Raw genomic sequence first — 18,531 nt, 5'->3', positions numbered from 1 at the left:
AGAACCGGAACATGGCCTGGAGGGACGCCTGCACCAATGGCACTGTGCCGTAAACCTCCGCTGTGCCGTAAACCTCCGCTGTGCCGTAAACCTCCGCTGATGTTTCAGCAGGAACATCAGGAATCTGCAGGAAGAATTTCAGCTTCTTTCCTAGAAGAGGATCTTAGCCACGCCTCCGTCAGCAGCTCCTCTTCCTCATCTTCACCCGGCAGTCAGGAGCTGCGGCACAGCGCCCCCTGCTGGCGCAGCAGCAGTCTGGATTTATTCTGACTGGAGAAACAAAGATTTAATGAATGATGTCTCACTCTGACTGAAACTAGAGCTCAGGTTTGACTCCAGAGCTGTGAAGTTTTCACGCCCCATGTGGATGAACTTTGACCCTTTCTGCTTCTGGATTTGGTTTAACGGCCTGTTTAAAGACGTGCTCCTGCATCTGACATGGATTCAAGTCCAGACTTTGACTAGGCCACTCCAGAAGGTTGACTTTGATCTAGGACTGCAGCTAAGGATTATTTTGTAACTTAATTATTCTGGTGATTATTTTTTTGTTTTGACAATTAATCACATACACAAAGTGACAATAAGCTCATTTTCTCAGCTTTCTGCTTCCTCAGGTTTCTCATCAACATTAAGGGTGGAGTTCGCTGCCCCCTGCTGGTCAGGCTGTGAACTGCAGGCGGCAGAATTTACACATCCAGGAGAAACAGAAGAAGTGAAATGTAGTTTCCATGTTTAATTTAAACGTCTCATTAAATCCGTCTTAATCTTCAGAAGGTCTAAAACTTTCAGCAGCAGCATCTGGATCCACAACGATGCACTAAAACCCAGAAAACCACCCGGAAGAGTCCGGAGCTTCATCAGCCGTGAACGCTGCAGCCGCTAAAAGACTCCGCTTCCCAGGATGCACTGCTCCCAGCAGCCTCAGTGTCCTCCAGCAGCGAGGACAGGAATGTCCGGCTGGACGCTGCAGAGGCGTCAGGCGGTTCCTGACGCCTGACGCGTCAGGAACCGCGTCAGGCGTCAGGGTCGGGATGAAAACGGCCGGCGTCTTCATCCCGACCCGTTTCCTCCTCTTCCTCACAGATCACTTGTGCAGCTCCTGCGGCGTGCTGAACGTCTCGTACACGATGGCGGCGAACTCCTTCACCTGGTGGTTCAGCAGCAGGTCCTGCAGAGGAAACGTCCGGTTACCAGAACAGAACCCACACCGCCCGGGTCCGGACGGGTTTCCACAGAACCGCCGGCGTCGGACCCACCTGAACGAAGTGGCCGGGAGTCTCACTGCAGACGGAGTTGATCTGACCGTTGACGATGGGGATGATCTTGGCCAGCGGCAGGCTGACGGCCGACAGGCTGACGGAGAGAAACACCAAACCAATGAGCCCGAGAACCAAACGTTTCCCTTCAGATCAGCTGGAAAGAAGCTGCAGCTTTAATCCCTGGAGCCAAAAACTGATCCGAGCCTCTGGAAGACACTGACGGCTCATAGAGTCTCTACAGAATCTGACTTTAAACCGTATTTATAGCTGGAGGGTCGTGGCTGGGGTTTTGGGTTGTCCAGATATCTGCGGTCTGTCCGGTTCTGACCTGTAGGGGGCGCAGTTGGGGGCGGAGTCACTGACAGGAAGCCGGAAGAACTCGGCCAGGTTGTCAAGGAGACGAGAGAAGCCGCGGTTCAGACAGGCGCTGAGAACTTTGCTGAGATCTGGACTGAAGACAGAAACACAGCAGGCAGTTAGCGTTAGCCTTAGCGTTAGCCTTAGCTTTAGCTTTAGCGCCGCCGAACTCGTCCACCTGTCCAGCATGTCTCTGGTCTCGTTCAGCAGTCTGATGGTCACCAGGTCCTTCTCCGTTAAGCCGCACGCCTGCAGGGGACGGAACCAGAGAGTGAGGACGAGGCTCCTGATTGGACGAGGCTCCTGATTGGACGAGGCTCCTGATTGGACGAGGCTCCTGATTGGACGCCGTCCTCAGCAGAGCGGACGTCTTTAATCCTTCATACTTATTATATCTATAAAAGCTCAGGAAAGAGAGGCTCTGATTTGTTGCTAGTCGCTTTTTCAAAATAAAAGTGTCCACCTGGTCGGCGAGGACGTCCTCATCGTCCGCCAGCATGTAGGAGGACAGCGGACGTCCAGAGTCCACCTCGGCTCGGATCCAGATCAGCTGCTGCTCCAGCTCCAGCAGGGACAGACTCTGCTTCAGAGACACCCTGGACACAGAGAGCAGGACATGAGGGGACAGACGGGAGGACATGAGGGGACAGATGTCTCAGAGACAGTGAGGGACAGACACAGAGACGTTTACCCGCCCAGAGAGCTCTGCACCGCCGTCTTCACCCTGGAGATCAGCTCTGACAGACCTGGAGAGACGCATGGACGGGTCAGAGGACAGACAAAGGACAGAGACTGGTCAGGGGGGTGGGGGGGCTCCCTACCGTCTCCTAGGAGATGCTGGATGCTGGACAGGTACTGCTGCTGGACGTCCGGAGGCGTCAGAGGACTCTGAGGGACAACATGAAGTTTAAACTCCCTGAAGTGAAAAATTCCTGTGGGACAAATCAAATCGCTAAGCTAATAGCGCTCGCTGCTAAGCTAATAGCGCTCAAAGATAAGCTAATAGCGCTCGCTGCTAAGCTAATAGCGCTCGCTGCTAAGCTAATAGCGCTCGAAGATAAGCTAATAGCGCTCGCTGCTAGCCGTCTGCTAGCAGGCCCTCCTCACCGCGGCGCTCTTCCCCACAGAGTTGTCCAGGTACAGGTATCCCCCGATGATGTTGAGCTGCACCCTGAGCAGAACCACCAGCATGCAGGTGCTGTAGACGGCCACGACGGTCCGGGTGAAGCCTGAGGAACACACACCACGTCAGGATCAAACTCCTCGGCTTTGCTCCAGGAGAAACGTTTCAGACTCTTACTGATGATCTTCAAGTCTTCCCAGATCTCCAGCTTGTTGGCTGGTCTGTCAGAAGAAACAAAGAAGGAAAATGAATCATTTCTGGCTGCTAAACTCAGAAGTGCGGATGAGCGAACAGGAGTGGGGGCCAAACTTCCACTAGCGTGCTAATAACAGCTAATTGTAGCTCAACTCTATAGATATTTTGCTAGAAAAGAAGAAGCTATGTTTAGCGTACTTAAATTTCCCTAAATTAATCTTTTTTCGGATGTTTTGAAAAACCTTTTTGTAAACTTTCAGTTGAATTTTGCTGTTGAGTTTTTGGTTATCAACTGGTAACAATTCTGCAAGTTTATATTCATGCTCTTATTTTGAAGGAGGAGAAACAGCAGTTCTGTTTATATTCTTTTCCCTCCTATAACTTTATTTCAAACAAACATACAGGAGCAAACTAAACAAAAAGCAGAACTAATGTCTAAGATTAGCAGTGCCGTGTTAGTGCAGCTAGCTAGTTAGCTAGCGGTGCTAGCCACTGGTGATCTGCTGCGGCTCACTTTGCTTTCAGCATCGCCGTCAGACTCTCGGAGTTGAGCTGAGTGACGATGGCCTCTCTGAGCGGAGGAAGCATCGACAGAACTGGAAAACAAACACTGTGAATTCCTCTCCACCCTCATGAAGCCTTTCCTGGTTTAGAGTAATCTGGAGTTCTGACCCGTCATGTTGCAGGTTCTCTGGTTGCTCTCGAAGTGGAACTGCCTCCTGGCCTGGGCTATGTACTCGCTCGCCTCCTTCTCCTGGACCTCCCTGATCTTCTTCTGGGCATATTTACCGAGCAGGTAAACTCCTGGTAGGGGTTGTAGAACATGAGGAGGCAAAACAAAACTCTGACTGGTTGATGTTCTGGACTAATTGAAGAGGTTTTGTTTAGCGAGACAGAATTATAAAGTTGTGTTAGGCGTGTTGCAGTATTCTACATTCTGAGGAGCAACAATTCCATCAGACAGAGATATAAATAGGAATAGCAAAAGCAAAGGAGGTGGATTAGCAGAGCTGACGTGTCATCCAGGAGATGTTACTGTGGAATATCACTTCTAATGATACAGCAACGGTCAGAGGCCTCTTCAGATTTGTTGCAACACTGACTGCTACAGGAGATCCTTCCTATCTACAGCAACTTGTTATGTTTTTATCTGGACGTTTAAATTTAGTTTCTCTTTAGAGATAATGTGTTTCTGAACTGAATTAAATGAAGTACCACTAACTCGCCACATAGGATTACTTTCTAATTAATTTACTTAAATATATCTTCAGTAAAAATGCAGAAACAATGAGATCTGAAAGAACTTCTTAAGCCGAATTCAACATAAAGTTGTGATATTTATAAAAACATGTAAGTCCGTGTCTCTACTCCCCTGTAATATCAAACTAAATCTCTTTCAAAGCTGAAATGAACGGAGTCTGGTTTGTAGCCGCTGCTAGCCCGGATCGGTCAGCACCCACCTCCCACCACAGCTCCGGTGAAAATAAACTTCTTCTTGTGTCGTTTGATAAAATTCCAGACAGATGAAAACATCTTCAAACAGTTTAGAAACTAAAACCTCTTCGTGGTTTCAGCCTCTGCTCCTCGTTTCACACACGTTAGCCGGACTGCATGCTAAAACTCCAGAGAAGAAAACCCAGGCAAAACATCCGGTTTGGAATTTCAATATAAAATCCAGTAACGTCGTGAACATTTTTTAAACTTAAATCCAAATGAAACAAACCTAGATTTGATTTCGGAGCTTAAATCTGAGAACGAAGTAAAAAAAAGTTAGCTAAAAAAAAACAACAATTGTATCTCCCGACTTTAGTAATAGTCTCTGTGCACAGAGAGATTTAACAACTCTTAATGTGTTACAGCTTCAATGGCTTATAAACCAGCAGAAGTTCAAATAAACTATTTCACTTCAATTTTCAGTTCCGACTTATTAATTTGATTAAATAACCCAAATTATCCCTACTAATAATTTACTAACTCAATTCACAAATGGCAACCAGCACTTACGTCTGTCAGTTCTTTTATTTTGCACACCACTTCACCTATTTCCGGTTCAGATTTTACGTAAAGACGTCAGTTTTACGTAAGACAGCGTTGTGGATACGGTCCGTCCGATATTGTCCTCCCCGACCGTCAGCGTGGAGCGCAGAAAGTTGCCTTGAAAAGCATAAAAACAGCAAATAAATGCTGTTTATTAACCGACAGTCTGTCACCGTGGAGTGACGCGAGACGGCATCGGTAACCATGGCAACAGAAGAGGGCCGTAAAGCAGAGTTAGAGGCCGGGTTTTCTGTAAGTGATGAAGAAATGAAGGAGTGGATGTCGAGAGCTTTTGAAATGGTGAGTTTAAGACATTTAACAGTTTATCTGATATTTAATCTTTAAAAAGGGATAGTCAAACATGAAAATGATCAAAATAAAAACATTTAAAGAATATAAAGGTCCTGGTAAATCTGGGATTTAAATTATTTTTGGTGGGTTTCTGGGGAGGAATGAGGTTTTTATATATTTATTTAACCTTTTATTAATATTAAAGACAAACATTCAGAAAAACACAGGTTGGAAAATACACATCTAGATTAAAATCTGTCCATCGCCTGCAGGCGAGAGAGGCGCTGCGGGGCGGCGAGGTTCCGGTCGGGTGCCTGCTGGTCCACAGACAGGAAGTGGTGGGGGAAGGCCGGAACGAGGTCAACGAGACCAAAAACGTAGGAAACCTTTTCTTCTTCTCCTCCTCTGGAACATGGAGGCGGGCCTGGGGTCGCCATGACAACACTCCTGCGTGTGAAATGCTCTCAGGCGACGCGTCATGCTGAGATGGTCGCCCTGGACCAGCTGCTGGACTGGTGTCGCCATGGCAACCTGGACGTGAGGGGCGTGTGCGAGCGCACGGTGCTGTACGTGACGGTGGAGCCGTGCGTGATGTGCGCCGCAGCCCTGCGCCTCATGAGTATCCTGGTGTGTGTGTGTGTGTGTGTGTGTGTGTGTGTGTGTGAGACTGTGTGTGTGTGTGTGTGTGTGTGTGTGTGTGTGTGTGTGTGTGTGTGTGTGTGTGTGAGACTGTGTGTGTGTCAGAGACTGTGTGTGTGTGTGTGTGAGACTGTGTGTGTGTGTGTGTGTGTGTGTGTGTGTGTGTGAGACTGTGTGTGTGTCAGAGACTGTGTGTGTGTGTGTGTGTGTGAGACTGTGTGTGTGTGTGTGTGTGTGTGAGACTGTGTGTGTGTGTGTGTGTGAGACTGTGTGTGTGTCAGAGACTGTGTGTGTGTGTGTGTGTGTGTGTGTGAGACTGTGTGTGTGAGACTGTGTGTGTGTGTGTGTGTGTGTGTGAGACTGTGTGTGTGTGAGAGACTGTGTGTGTGTGTGTGTGAGACTGTGTGTGTGTGTGTGTGTGAGACTGTGTGTGTGTGTGTGAGAGACTGTGTGTGTGTGTGTGTGAGACTGTGTGTGTGTGACTGTGTGTGTGTGTGTGTGTGTGTGTGTGTGTGTGTGTGTGTGTGTGTGTGTGTGTGTGTGTGTGTGTGAGATGTGTGTGTGTGACTGTGTGTGTGTGTGTGTGTGAGACTGTGTGTGTGAGACTGTGTGTGTGAGACTGTGTGTGTGTGACTGTGTGTGAGACTGTGTGTGTGAGACTGTGTGTGTGTGTGTGAGACTGTGTGTGTGTGACTGTGTGTGAGACTGTGTGTGTGTGTGTGTGTGTGACTGTGTGTGTGACTGTGTGTGTGACTGTGTGTGAGACTGTGAGAAACTGTGAGACACTGTGTGTGTGTGTCAGTGTGTCTGTGTGTGTGTGTGTGCGTGTGAGAGACTGTATGTGTCAGTGTGTGTGTGTGTGTGTGAGACTGTGTGTGTGTGTGTCAGTGTGTGTGTGAGACTGTGTGTGAGAGACTGTGTGTGTGTGAGAGACTGTGTGTGTGTGTGTGTCAGTGTGTGTGTGAGACTGTGTGTGAGAGACTGTGTGTGTGTGAGAGACTGTGTGTGTGTGTGTGTGTGTGAGAGACTGTGTGTGTGTGTGTGTCAGTGTGTGTGTGAGACTGTGTGTGTGTCAGTGTGTGTGTGTTGGTCCTTGACCCTCCAGACGTCCCGCTGGTCGTCTACGGCTGCAGCAACGAGCGGTTCGGAGGCTGCGGCTCGGTTCTGGACCTCTCCTCTGCTGAGCTTCCTGACACCGGGACGACCTTCAGGGTCAGCGTCACACTTCACCTCTGACCCCAGGTTGACCTGCAGGGTCACTTCTTGGACTTTGTGTTTCCAGACTTTGACTATGCCACCATCTTGAATCCTCCTTTCAGTCTTTCCTTCAGTTTGTCCTTCCCTTATCTCCTTCCCTTTCTTTCCTTGCTCTTCATGTCCTTCCTTCCTTCCTTCCTTCCTTGTGTTTTTCTTTCTGTTCATGTTTCATCATTTTCTTTTGTCCTTCCTTTCCTGGTTTCCTTCATTCCTTTCCTTCCTCTCTTCATTCCTTCCTAGTTTAACATGAAGGATGGAAAAAGTCTGGAAACGTCCAGGATGTGAGTGTTGTGTCCTTTTTCTGACGGTGTCTGTGTGTGTGACTGTGTGTGTGTGTGACTGTGTGTGTGTGTGTCTGTGTGTGTGTGTCTGTGTGTGTGACTGTGTGTGGTGTGTGTGTGTGTGTTCAGTCTGCTCCAGGTCACAGGTCACAGGAAGCTGTTGAGATGCTGAAAACTTTCTACAAACAGGAAAATCCAAACGGTGAATAAAACAAACTTTCTATTTTTCTAGATTGTTTTATTTTGTTTTTATTCACTTTCATGTTTCATTTTATTTATTATCTGTAAATCAGTCAGTTATTAAATCGTTATTTATTCTGTAGACACTGAGAAATGGTTTCACTGTTGCTGTGAAAACATTTTATTCTTTTTAAGCTTAAATCTGTTTTTGTTTTCAGCCCCGAAACCCAAAACCAGGAAGGACTGACCTGGTTTAATGTGTTATTTACATGTTGTGTTGTTGTTATTTTTGTTGATAATAAACATGTTTACATTTTGTGGCAACGTTTCATGTCGTTTCCAGTTGTTGTTCTCTGAGTCGGCCAGCAGGGGGCGCAGTTAGACTGAGTGAAGTCTCTTTGGATCATTCTGACCTAAAAACATCTGATCGGGTTTTACAGAGTTTTTATTTTATTTATTATTCAAAGCATCTAAAACATGTAAATTGATAATGAAAGCAAAACAAAAATAAAATGTTTGAATGTGTGAACAGCTAGCTGCGCTAATTTCAGACCTCAGCTCAGCTACAGCGCTGTACGCTAATGCTAATGCATTTAGAGGAAGCTAATGCTAACGCGCTAACTTCAGCTTCAGTCATGTCGACAGTCCAGCTGCGATGTAATTTGGACATATTTCAGCAACGGCCTTGGAGAATGTGTGTGTTTGTGTCTCCATCCTGTTCTGATGCTTCCGAGCTCCAGCAGACGGAACCCGACCCAGTTTGAGCAGAACCAGTAACGAGCCACGCTGCAGATTTGTTCAAGCTTTATTTCCTCTGAATGTGACGATGAGATGGAGGTTGATTTGTTCTGCAGGAGCCGGCGGTTCCGCCCGGTGAGAAGCTGTTTGGGTTCCTGCCAGAACTCCTGCAGCCGGACGTTCAGAGCAAAACGACACGAAGACACAAATGAAAACGGAGGATTCATCGCCATCCGGTTCACTGATGATGACGGGTTCTGCTGCTCAGCTGGTCTGCTGCCGGTCCGGCGAGGTCCGGTGGTTCTGGCTTCAGCTCGGTCCGCAAGGCGGCTATGGAGGCGGAGGAGGTCACTCACCTTTGACCTTTTCTGAGAGGAAGAGAAACAGGAAGAGGAAACAGGAAGAGGAAACAGACCATCAATATCAGGAAAATTACATTTTGTTTCCTTGTTCAGAACAAATTAAAGTTCTAGAAGTTCTGACAACGACCCAAACCGCTGCAGCACCGCGCGAGGGTGTGCACCTGTGTGTGTGTAGATGTGTGTGTGTGTGCGCGCACCTGTATGTGTGTGTACCTGTGTGCATACCTGTGTGTGTACCTGTGTGTGTGTACCTTTGTGTGTACGTACCTGTGTGTGTGTGTGTACCTGTGTGTGTGTGTGTGTCTGTGTGTGTGTGTACCTGTGTGTGTGTACCTGTGTGTACCTCTGTGTGTGTGTGTACCTGTGTGTGTGTACCTGTGTGTGTGTGTGTACCTGTGTGTGTGTGTGTACCTGTGTGTGTGTGTGTACCTGTGTGTGCGTGTCTGTGTGTGTGTACCTGTGTGTGTGTGTACCTGTGTGTGTGTGTGTGTACCTGTGTGTGTGTGTACCTGTGTGTGTGTACCTGTGTGTGTGTGTACCTGTGTGTGTATACCTGTGTGTACGTACCTGTGTGTGTGTGTACCTGTGTACATACCTGTGTGTGTGTGGTCCCAGATGTACCCGTTGAGGATCTCTCCCAGGACGTACATGATGCAGATCACGGCCGTCATGGCGCTGAAGAAAGCGACCCGAGCCAGCGGCGTGATGCGTTCCAGGACCGGGTAAACCCAGACACCGGTCACCTGGTGGACCCAACACGTCCTGGAAGGCCAGAACCAGCTTTTACCAACCAATCTGGACTTCAATACATCTGTAAGACGCAGCAGGACCAGCGGATGTTCTGCAGCGACCCGTTACCAGAGAACGTATCCGACGCCGAACAGGCAGACGGCGGCCAGCCCCCAGGACCGGCGGGGGTAGCGGTGGTGGGTGGTCCGCATCTCGATGATGATGAAGGGCAGAACGGTGGTGTGCTGGAGAGACACGGGGCAGAACATCAGCACAGGTTCTACAGAACCGGCTTTGGTGGCCTACATTAAAGCCTGATGACGTCACAATGAGCAAGAACCAATCAAATCACTGATCCAGCAGTGAAACAGCCGGGTTCTGCGGTAGAGCTGCCATCTAGTGGCTACAAGAGGAACTGCACCTGGACTGATTAACGCAGCTGCAGAAACAAGAAGAAACGAGAAATATTAATTTAACCTAGACTGGGGCAGACGGAGGTCAGGCCTTTCCATAAAAAACCCCTGATGTAGCACGTTAGCATGAGTTTCCGAAGCTAACATGCTAATATAACTCTTTAGCTTCTGCTAAATACAGTGTTGCTATAGCGCTTTAGCATTAGCTTCTGCTGTTTATCATGTTGACATAGCGCTTTAGCATTAGCTTATGCTAAATAGTGTTATAGCGCTTTAGCATTAGCTTATGCTAAATAGTGTTATAGCGCTTTAGCATTAGCTTCTGCTGTTTATCATGGTGACATAGCACTTTAGCGTTAGCTTCTGCTGTTTATCATGTTGACGTAGCGCTTTAGCGTTAGCTTCTGCTGTTTATCGTGTTGACATAGCGCTTTAGCGTTAGCTTCTGCTGTTTATCGTGTTGACATAGCGCTTTAGCGTTAGCTTCTGCTGTTTATCGTGTTGACATAGCGCTTTAGCGTTAGCTTCTGCTGTTTATCGTGTTGACGTAGCGCTTTAGCGTTAGCTTCTGCTGTTTATCGTGTTGACATAGCGCTTTAGCGTTAGCTTCTGCTGTTTATCGTGTTGACATAGCGCTTTAGCGTTAGCTTCTGCTGTTTATCGTGTTGACGTAGCGCTTTAGCGTTAGCTTCTGCTGTTTATCGTGTTGACGTAGCGCTTTAGCGTTAGCTTCTGCTGTTTATCGTGTTGACGTAGCGCTTTAGCGTTAGCTTCTGCTGTTTATCGTGTTGACATAGCGCTTTAGCGTTAGCTTCTGCTGTTTATCGTGTTGACGTAGCGCTTTAGCGTTAGCTTCTGCTGTTTATCGTGTTGACGTAGCGCTTTAGCGTTAGCTTCTGCTGTTTATCGTGTTGACGTAGCGCTTTAGCGTTAGCTTCTGCTGTTTATCGTGTTGACATAGCGCTTTAGCGTTAGCTTCTGCTGTTTATCATGTTGACATAGCGCTTTAGCGTTAGCTTCTGCTGTTTATCATGTTGCCGTAGCGCTTTAGCGTTAGCTTCTGCTGTTTATCATGTTGACATAGCGCTTTAGCGTTAGCTTCTGCTGTTTATCGTGTTGACATAGCGCTTTAGCGTTAGCTTCTGCTGTTTATCGTGTTGACATAGCGCTTTAGCGTTAGCTTCTGCTGTTTATCATGTTGACGTAGCGCTTTAGCGTTAGCTTCTGCTGTTTATCATGTTGACATAGCGCTTTAGTATTAGCTTCTGCTGTTTATCGTGTTGACGTAGCGCTTTAGCGTTAGCTTCTGCTGTTTATCGTGTTGACATAGCGCTTTAGCGTTAGCTTCTGCTGTTTATCGTGTTGACATAGCGCTTTAGCGTTAGCTTCTGCTGTTTATCATGTTGACGTAGCGCTTTAGCGTTAGCTTCTGCTGTTTATCATGTTGACATAGCGCTTTAGCGTTAGCTTCTGCTGTTTATCGTGTTGACGTAGCGCTTTAGCGTTAGCTTCTGCTGTTTATCGTGTTGACATAGCGCTTTAGCGTTAGCTGAATCGCTGTATGTGATGAGTGCTTTGGTTTTAGCAAAGCTGTATTTTTAATTACACCTGGAAACGGTGCTTTATTTACCCATTATCTAATAAAAATAAGTGAGTTAAATGTACTTAAACGTATTTATTTTGATGCTGAATAGTTTTGGCTAATAAACTTCATGGTGTTTAACTTTATGGTCCTTCCTACTGAGGAGCCAATAAGAACCAATGCGTAAAATTTCTTCCCTCCACTGAACGAACCTTTACATAAACGAGTCAACGAATGCAGACAGTTCAGTGACATCATCTCTCCACATGTTTACTGAACAATTATGTCTGAGATGACATTATTATTAAATCATCGCGTCTTTCTGCCTCCAGCTGAATTCACTCAGCTCCTCCCTCCTTCGCTGGCCACATGGTTACCGTGGCAGCAGGGATAAACAAACAAGTCCGACACCATGGTATACCGCAAAATATTTACAACACACACACCAACCTGCTCACACTGTGTGTGTGTGTGTGTGTGTGTGTTGAGCACAAAGGCCTCAGCGGTGCTGCAGTTGTTGAGCTTCATAGCAACAGCTCTGCTACATTACGCTGCTTTTGTTTCTTTGGATTCGGGAAACATCGAAGGGATGACCTCATCTCTGTCTCTCACACACACACACACACACACACACACACACACACACACACACACACACACACACACACACACACACACACACACACACACACACGCCGCTCTCACTTCTCTGAGGATCGGCAGCCGGAAGCGCCACGGGAACATTTTGCATACGAGAGGCTGCTGCAGAAATGTTGAGATTATCTAACCTGCTGACTGAAGCGCCTCGACGCCGCCGGTTATCAGCCCGGAGCCTCGCCGCGCCGCGCCGCGCCGGCTCACCATCACCATTTGACTAAACCTACTTCCTCCTGATGGGGAATCAAAGCTGCTGTTTACATCCAGATGTGGACCTGGACTGATAACGGTTATCAGCTGGTTCATGATCCGCTGACATGAGTCCCAGAGAGTCTCGCTTCACATGCCATGCAGAACTGAGGTCCAGTTAAACAGACGCTCTGACTGCAAAATGAAGCAGCACAAATTCTAAATACTCAACCAAAGTCATCGGGTTCTGATTCATTCATGAAAACAAGCAAGTGAAGCTGCAACCGCAGGAAAAATGCCTCAAAATAACAGCAAGTATGAAACTCTGCAAAACGCAAGTCCTCCAGGCCACCAGGGGGAGCCTGGAGGACTGATTATGCTGCTGTTTGGTAATATTGTTAAAGACGTGAAGTTTTCCTCCAACTTTCTTCTCGACAGGCTAATTTGTTGTGAGCTTCGCTCGGCTTAGTCAAATCACTAATTTAGTTGGTTGCCTTGAACATCTGGTTGAGGTTTTGGTTTCTGACCTAATAATTCCACTTCCTCTGGTCATGTTGGTCACCTGCAGCTCTACAGGAAACCAGGTATGTAATGACAAATCCTCCCTGTTGAGGGCGCCACACCGTGTTGCAGCACATGTTGTGCTACTGCCACAGGGTATGGATTACGTTAGCGCGTTAGCATTAGCTTCTGGAGCGGGTTTCCATGGAAACGCAGCTGCATCCGGTGGACAGCCTGCCGCGGTCATCAGCCTCTTTGGGTTTGGTGGAGTCCAGAACGGCACTCGCCTGATTGGTTCAGGTTGGTGGAGGCAGGATGATGCTGTGGGACTGTTTCTCAGGAGCTGGACTTTACCCAACAACAACTTTAGGTCTTAGAAATCTGAATGTCAGGATAATCAGGAAACGGATTGGTTTAGACTGAATTAAAAACTGATCAATGTTTCCCACTCACCATGCCGTGGTTCAGCCACTGAGGAATGAAGTTATCCAGCAGCTTCGGGTAGACCAGCTCTCGGTCGTAGAGGTAGAGAGTCCAGAATGTGAACACAACAAACTGGAAACAGAAAAACACAAAGTGAGAAACTAGAACAAAGAAGAACTGGAGAGAAACCAACCAGAGAAGAAGAAGAGCAGAGAATATTGTTCAGAACGTCCACATGGAAGGATGGATGGTCGGTTGGATGAGGCAGCCTTTATGCAGAAAGTCGTTGTTACTATGTGGCTGCAGCTCCTGTTAATTAGGCTTCATGTTTATTACCTCATGTAGAAACAACCAGCTGAACAGAAGGAAAGACGTACTGTCTCTTTAAGTGACGTACCGCGTCTTTAAAAGACGTACCGCGTCTTTAAAAGACGTACCGCGTCACGTCTTTTCCGCGTCTTTAAAAGACGTACCGCGTCTTTAAGTGACGTACCGCGTCTTTAAGTGACGTACCGCGTCTTTAAGTGACGTACCGCGTCTTTAAGTGACGTACCGCGTCTTTAAATGACGTACCGCGTCTTTAAGTGACGTACCGGGTCTTTAAGTGACGTACCGCGTCTTTAAGTGACGTACCGCGTCTTTAAGTGACGTACCGCGTCTTTAAAAGACGTACCGCGTCTTTAAAAGACGTACCGCGTCTTTAAAAGACGTACCGCGTCTTTAAGTGACGTACCGCGTCTTTAAGTGACGTACCGGGTCTTTAAGTGACGTACCGCGTCTTTAAATGACGTACCGCGTCTTTAAATGACGTACCGCGTCTTTAAATGACGTACCGCGTCTTTAAGTGACGTACCGCGTCTTTAAATGACGTACCGCGTCTTTAAGTGACGTACCGGGTCTTTAAGTGACGTACCGCGTCTTTAAATGACGTACCGCGTCTTTAAGTGACGTACCGCGTCTTTAAATGACGTACCGCGTCTTTAAGTGACGTACCGGGTCTTTAAGTGACGTACCGCGTCTTTAAGTGACGTACCGCGTCTTTAAGTGACGTACCGCGTCTTTAAATGACGTACCGCGTCTTTAAAAGACGTACCGCGTCTTTAAAAGACGTACCGCGTCTTTAAGTGACGTACCGCGTCTTTAAGTGACGTACCGCGTCTTTAAGTGACGTACCGCGTCTTTAAGTGACGTACCGCGTCTTTAAGTGACGTACCGCGTCTTTAAGTGACGTACCGCGTCTTTAAGTGACGTACCGCGTCTTTAAGTGACGTACCGCGTCTTTAAGTGACGTACCGCGTCTTTAAGTGACGTACCGCGTCTTTAAAAGACGTACCGCGTCTTTAAATGACGTACCGCGTCTTTAAGTGACGTACCGCGTCTTTAAAAGACGTACCGCGTCTTTAAATGACGTACCGCGTCTTTAAAAGACGTACCGCGTCTTTAAAAGACGTACCGCGTCTTTAAGTGACGTACCGCGTCTTTAAGTGACGTACCGCGTCTTTAAGTGACGTACCGCGTCTTTAAGTGACGTACCGCGTCTTTAAATGACGTACCGCGTCTTTAAATGACGTACCGCGTCTTTAAATGACGTACCGCGTCTTTAAGTGACGTACCGCGTCTTTAAGTGACGTACCGCGTCTTTAAGTGACGTACCGCGTCTTTAAGTGACGTACTGCTTCTTTAAGTGACGTACTGCGTCTTTAAGTGACGTACTGCTTCTTTAAGTGACGTACTGCGTCTTTAAGTGACGTACTGCGTCTTTAAGTGACGTACTGCTTCTTTAAGTGACGTACCGCGTCTTTAAGTGACGTACCGCGTCTTTAAGTGACGTACCGCTTCTTTAAGTGACGTACTGCGTCTTTAAGTGACGTACTGGGTCTTTAAGTGACGTACTGCGTCTTTAAGTGACGTACTGCGTCTTTAAGTGACGTACTGCGTCTTTAAGTGACGTACTGCGTCTTTAAGTGACGTACTGCGTCTTTAAGTGACGTACTGCGTCTTTAAGTGACGTACTGCTTCTTTAAGTGACGTACTGCGTCTTTAAGTGACGTACTGCTTCTTTAAGTGACGTACTGCGTCTTTAAGTGACGTACTGCGTCTTTAAGTGACGTACTGCTTCTTTAAGTGACGTACCGCGTCTTTAAGTGACGTGCCGCGTCTTTAAGTGACGTACTGCGTCTTTAAGTGACGTGCCGCGTCTTTAAGTGACGTACTGCGTCTTTAAGTGACGTACTGCGTCTTTAAGTGACGGAACCAATCTGCCAGCAGCAGAAGAAGAACTGGGCCATGTAAGCTGATCCCGTCAGTTGGTTACGATGTTTTGCCAAAAGGTTTTCACCTCCCTGATGAGGCGAGTTCGATAACGGAACCTCATCCATGCGCCTGTTGTCCCACGGCCCTGAAGGCACCATCAAGCGGCTCCTCTGCGGTTGGACGGAGGCCAGGACGTGTCCTGCAGCCGGGATGGAGTTACCTGTGTGAACCGAACGCCTCCTCTGCTCTCAGCAGGAGGCCCAACACGCCGCTCAACTGTTGGGTTCTTTAACTCATAATTCTGATTATTTTCAATATTTTAATTACATTTAACATCTTTCTAAGATTATTTTTCTCACAAAAACTTCCTTCGGCTGGTCAGTTTTCTGGTCTAGAGCTTTTCTTGTGCTGCAAAGGAAGTTATTAGCATCTCGTTAGCATTAGCGCTAGCTTCCTTGAGCTCAACCACTAAATGTTCCCAGCAGCTGCTGGAGCTGCTTTTACCCTGTTTAGGTAAGAAAAGTCAGTAAAACTAAACAAAATCATTTGTGCTTCATTACTACAGTTAATTTTTAACTTCTGGAAACCAAGAGTCTCTTTTTAAGGATGGAAACTGTTTGAAATGAAGACTTTTTCCCTTTTACTCATTTTCCTCCTGCTTCATTTGCTGACAGAAACGACAGATTATTTGTGTACACATTTAAGTACCAATCCAATATTTTACAGTACAACCTGATTAATGACCCAACATGGTGGATAAAAGGTTGAAAAGGGTCGTTTCCAACAAATGATTTAAGGAAAACTGCCGGAAAACGGGCGTCTGTGTGGCGTCCTCACCGCTCCAACGGGGAACGCCAGCACCGCCATCATCCAGTCCCTCAGGCCGATCAGCTTCTTCAGCTGGCGCTCCTGCTCCCTGCTGTCGGCTCCTTTGGTCAGCAGGCTGGACACGTCGATCAGGACGCACAGCCCGAAGAACACGGCCTGGATCACCTGCAGGAGGAAGCACAGCATCAGGGCAGCAGCTGGACGGCGCCGAGAGCGAAGCAGCTCAGGGTGTGACCTCCATCGTGTAATCAAACACCGTACGTCCACAGAGATGGACGACCTCTGGAGAGGAGGCCTGCGTCCCTCCTCCTCCTCCTCCCTGTGGGAGTCTAACATGTCACCCAGCGGATGTGAGGCTGGAGCTGTAAGTTAAAGCTCTCAACCTGGAAACTCATGAAACTGCTCCCACATACTAACCCTACCAATCACTCAGTCGCTACGCTACGCTAAACATGTTCAAAGTTGGCAAAAGTGCTTAGCTTAAGCTAAAAGTTAACTCCTCTGGAAGCGTTCCCACAAATTCTGCCCAGTAAATTAGCACTTCAGAAATGATCTGGAAAGACAAACTCAGGGTTAGCAAAGGCGCTAAGCAGCAGTTAGTGATGCTATTAGCATTTAGCAGGAAGTGTTCTGAGAAAGAGTGCTTACCACTGGCCATATGGGAATATATGAACTATAAATAGTATTGGTTAATATTGATCCCTAGATTGATTTATTTTCTCCACTGATTCAAAGAAGTCAAATTAAAGTTGAGACTTTTCTGAAGTTCCCAGTGTGAGATGCTGCTGCAGTAAAATCTGAATTTCTTCCTCTGGACGCTTCGATCAGCACCGAGGATTCTGTATTAATCTGACTAAACAGACCTGGAGGCTGGAAGCAGCAGTTATATAAAATTATCTTAGATTTAAAGAACCAGATGAGACTCTGAAGGTCAGTTTGTTTTTACTGGAGCCTCTCTGCTAGCTTACAGTAGCCACCGCTCTCCGTCTGTCTGTCTGTGTGGCTGCATTGTTCTCCCTGAATGGACGCTGTGTGTTTGGTCCCTTCACTCCTTAAATAGATTTCACAGCAGCATCCATAACAGGCTTCTGAAGGCGGTTAGCTGCTGCTGCTAACCGCTCAGCCAGGGTTTCCAGGTTACAGCTGACTGACAGCAACAATAAATGCTGCTAGCATCAGCTGCAGCCTGGAAACAGGAGGGTGCCATTTGTAAAGGTGCGCCATCAAAAATTAACAGCAATATTTTGGGTTATTTAGCCTGAAATAAAAGAAAAAATATTAATACCTTCACCGTGTTACTCATTCATTTACACATGCCACAGTTTCAAACAGAGCAAATTAAAATTTTAGTTTGAAGCTAAGTATTTTGCTTGCTAGCTAAATATTTAACTTGCTAGTTAATATTTAGTTGTGAGCTAAGCTAGCTAAATGTTTATCCTCAAATATTTAGTTTGCCAAATAAATAGTTTGGAATATTTCGCTTTTACCAAAATATTTAATTCCCGTCTACATTTAGCGTCCTAGCTAAATATGGTCGCTTCAGGTGGTCGCCTGAAAGCTACTGAGCTAGCTAGCTAAATGTTTATCCTCAGATGTTTCGTTTGCAAATTAAATATTAAGTGTGAAACCCACATTTTGTCTGATTTACAAACTGTGTTATATTTTTATTAAATATCCGATAACTTAAACATATTAAGTAGTAATTGACGTGAAGTTAGTGAGAATAACAGTGATGTTTACGTATTCGTCCTGTTTCAGAGCGGTAAAGTGCGCGCGGCGCGCTCCCGCTCACAGGAAGTAGTTAATGACAGGTTGCATTTTAAAGTCCAACACCTGTTCCGGTTCAGCCGCAGGCAGCACGCTGACCTCTGCAGAACCGCGGTGGTCGCTTCCAACGCGACTCCAGAACCGCTCCAGTGCTTCCACCCGCACCATAAGGATCGGTTCTGATCCAGTTAGCTGCCCGCCCCGTCCCCCGTACAGCCGAACAAAGACAGAAACATGATCCTTTGATCGTCCTGCAGCAGCGCCTCTGCGCATGCTCCAGTGATAATAACAATAATAACAATGGAGAGCCTGACCAGGTCGATGAAGGTGAGGAACTTCCAGCTGCCTCCGTAGGTCTGGTGCGCCGGCATGTCCAGCGCCTTGTAGTGGCACAGGATGGAGAAGTAGGACAGCAGGATGGCGACCCGCAGCACCTGAGAGGGGATCAGCGCCATGATGCTCCGTCGATG

At 47.1% G+C, this 18,531-nt stretch overlaps 3 protein-coding genes across 7 annotated transcripts in view; 1 reads left to right on the top strand and 2 right to left on the bottom strand.

The window, feature by feature from the left end:
* Positions 1–713: 713 nt before the first annotated feature.
* Positions 714–4,573, bottom strand: pex3 (peroxisomal biogenesis factor 3). The gene is made up of 12 exons (XM_008397053.3): positions 4,395–4,573; positions 3,607–3,738; positions 3,449–3,530; positions 2,917–2,960; positions 2,724–2,845; positions 2,438–2,504; positions 2,308–2,362; positions 2,080–2,212; positions 1,795–1,865; positions 1,588–1,710; positions 1,257–1,353; positions 714–1,168 (listed from the first exon to the last, which is right to left on the bottom strand). Exons 1-12 carry the CDS (start codon positions 4,465–4,467, stop codon positions 1,085–1,087), a joined length of 1,083 nt encoding a protein of 360 aa, XP_008395275.2. The 5' UTR covers positions 4,468–4,573; the 3' UTR covers positions 714–1,084.
* A 425-nt stretch (positions 4,574–4,998) lies between these two features.
* Positions 4,999–7,947, top strand: adat2 (adenosine deaminase tRNA specific 2). Of its 2 annotated transcripts, none has more exons than XM_081602760.1 (6): positions 4,999–5,271; positions 5,535–5,639; positions 5,731–5,881; positions 7,007–7,113; positions 7,569–7,641; positions 7,838–7,947. In XM_081602760.1, the coding sequence occupies exons 1-6, from the start codon at positions 5,176–5,178 to the stop codon at positions 7,864–7,866; spliced, it is 561 nt and encodes a 186-aa protein (XP_081458886.1). In that variant the 5' UTR covers positions 4,999–5,175; the 3' UTR covers positions 7,867–7,947. The 2 variants fall into 2 exon arrangements, 1 of the variants encoding a protein (XP_081458886.1); XR_014085670.1 differs by having other exon boundaries at positions 5,000–5,271; positions 7,007–7,143.
* Positions 7,948–8,406: 459 nt separating this feature from the next.
* aig1 (androgen-induced 1 (H. sapiens)) overlaps positions 8,407–18,531 on the bottom strand; it is a 19,521-nt gene continuing 9,396 nt past the window's right edge. Inside the window, exons 1-7 of one of the 4 annotated variants that reach the window (XM_081602749.1) lie at positions 18,376–18,531; positions 18,128–18,253; positions 16,304–16,459; positions 13,244–13,345; positions 9,578–9,693; positions 9,315–9,481; positions 8,407–8,725 (exon numbers count right to left, since the gene is read on the bottom strand). The exon at positions 18,376–18,531 is cut by the window's right edge and continues 929 nt beyond it. In XM_081602749.1, the coding sequence (XP_081458875.1) occupies positions 8,706–8,725; positions 9,315–9,481; positions 9,578–9,693; positions 13,244–13,345; positions 16,304–16,459; positions 18,128–18,253; positions 18,376–18,516 (828 nt within the window). In that variant the 5' untranslated portion in view covers positions 18,517–18,531 and the 3' untranslated portion in view covers positions 8,407–8,705. The remainder of the gene's footprint in view (positions 8,726–9,314; positions 9,482–9,577; positions 9,694–13,243; positions 13,346–16,303; positions 16,460–18,127; positions 18,254–18,375) is intronic. The other 3 variants (XM_008397056.3, XM_008397057.3, XM_081602750.1) reach the window with 3 other exon arrangements.

The sequence above is a fragment of the Poecilia reticulata genome, chromosome 21 (assembly GCF_904066995.2).
Source record: "Poecilia reticulata chromosome 21, P_reticulata-male-v2, whole genome shotgun sequence".
NCBI classification, from domain to species: domain Eukaryota; kingdom Metazoa; phylum Chordata; class Actinopteri; order Cyprinodontiformes; family Poeciliidae; genus Poecilia; species Poecilia reticulata.
The sequence above is the reverse complement of the archived record's forward strand: the minus strand, read 5'-3'. Positions and strand labels throughout refer to the sequence as shown.

What these genes read in the sequence shown, in the direction of transcription:
- pex3 (XM_008397053.3), bottom strand. Translation starts at nt 4,467, where the DNA reads ATGTTTTCATCTGTCTGGAATTTTATCAAACGACACAAGAAGAAGTTT. An exon ending in AGGACGTCCTCGCCGACCAG is followed by an intron (nt 1,866 to 2,079) that starts GTGGACACTTTT and finishes CGTCCCCTGCAG; the next exon opens with GCGTGCGGCTTAACGGAGAA. An exon ending in CTCCCGGCCACTTCGTTCAG is followed by an intron (nt 1,169 to 1,256) that starts GTGGGTCCGACG and finishes TTTCCTCTGCAG; the next exon opens with GACCTGCTGCTGAACCACCA.
- adat2 (XM_081602760.1), top strand. Translation starts at nt 5,176, where the DNA reads ATGGCAACAGAAGAGGGCCGTAAAGCAGAGTTAGAGGCCGGGTTTTCT. An exon ending in ACACCGGGACGACCTTCAGG is followed by an intron (nt 7,114 to 7,568) that starts GTCAGCGTCACA and finishes GTGTGTGTTCAG; the next exon opens with TCTGCTCCAGGTCACAGGTC. An exon ending in CAAACAGGAAAATCCAAACG is followed by an intron (nt 7,642 to 7,837) that starts GTGAATAAAACA and finishes TTTTGTTTTCAG; the next exon opens with CCCCGAAACCCAAAACCAGG.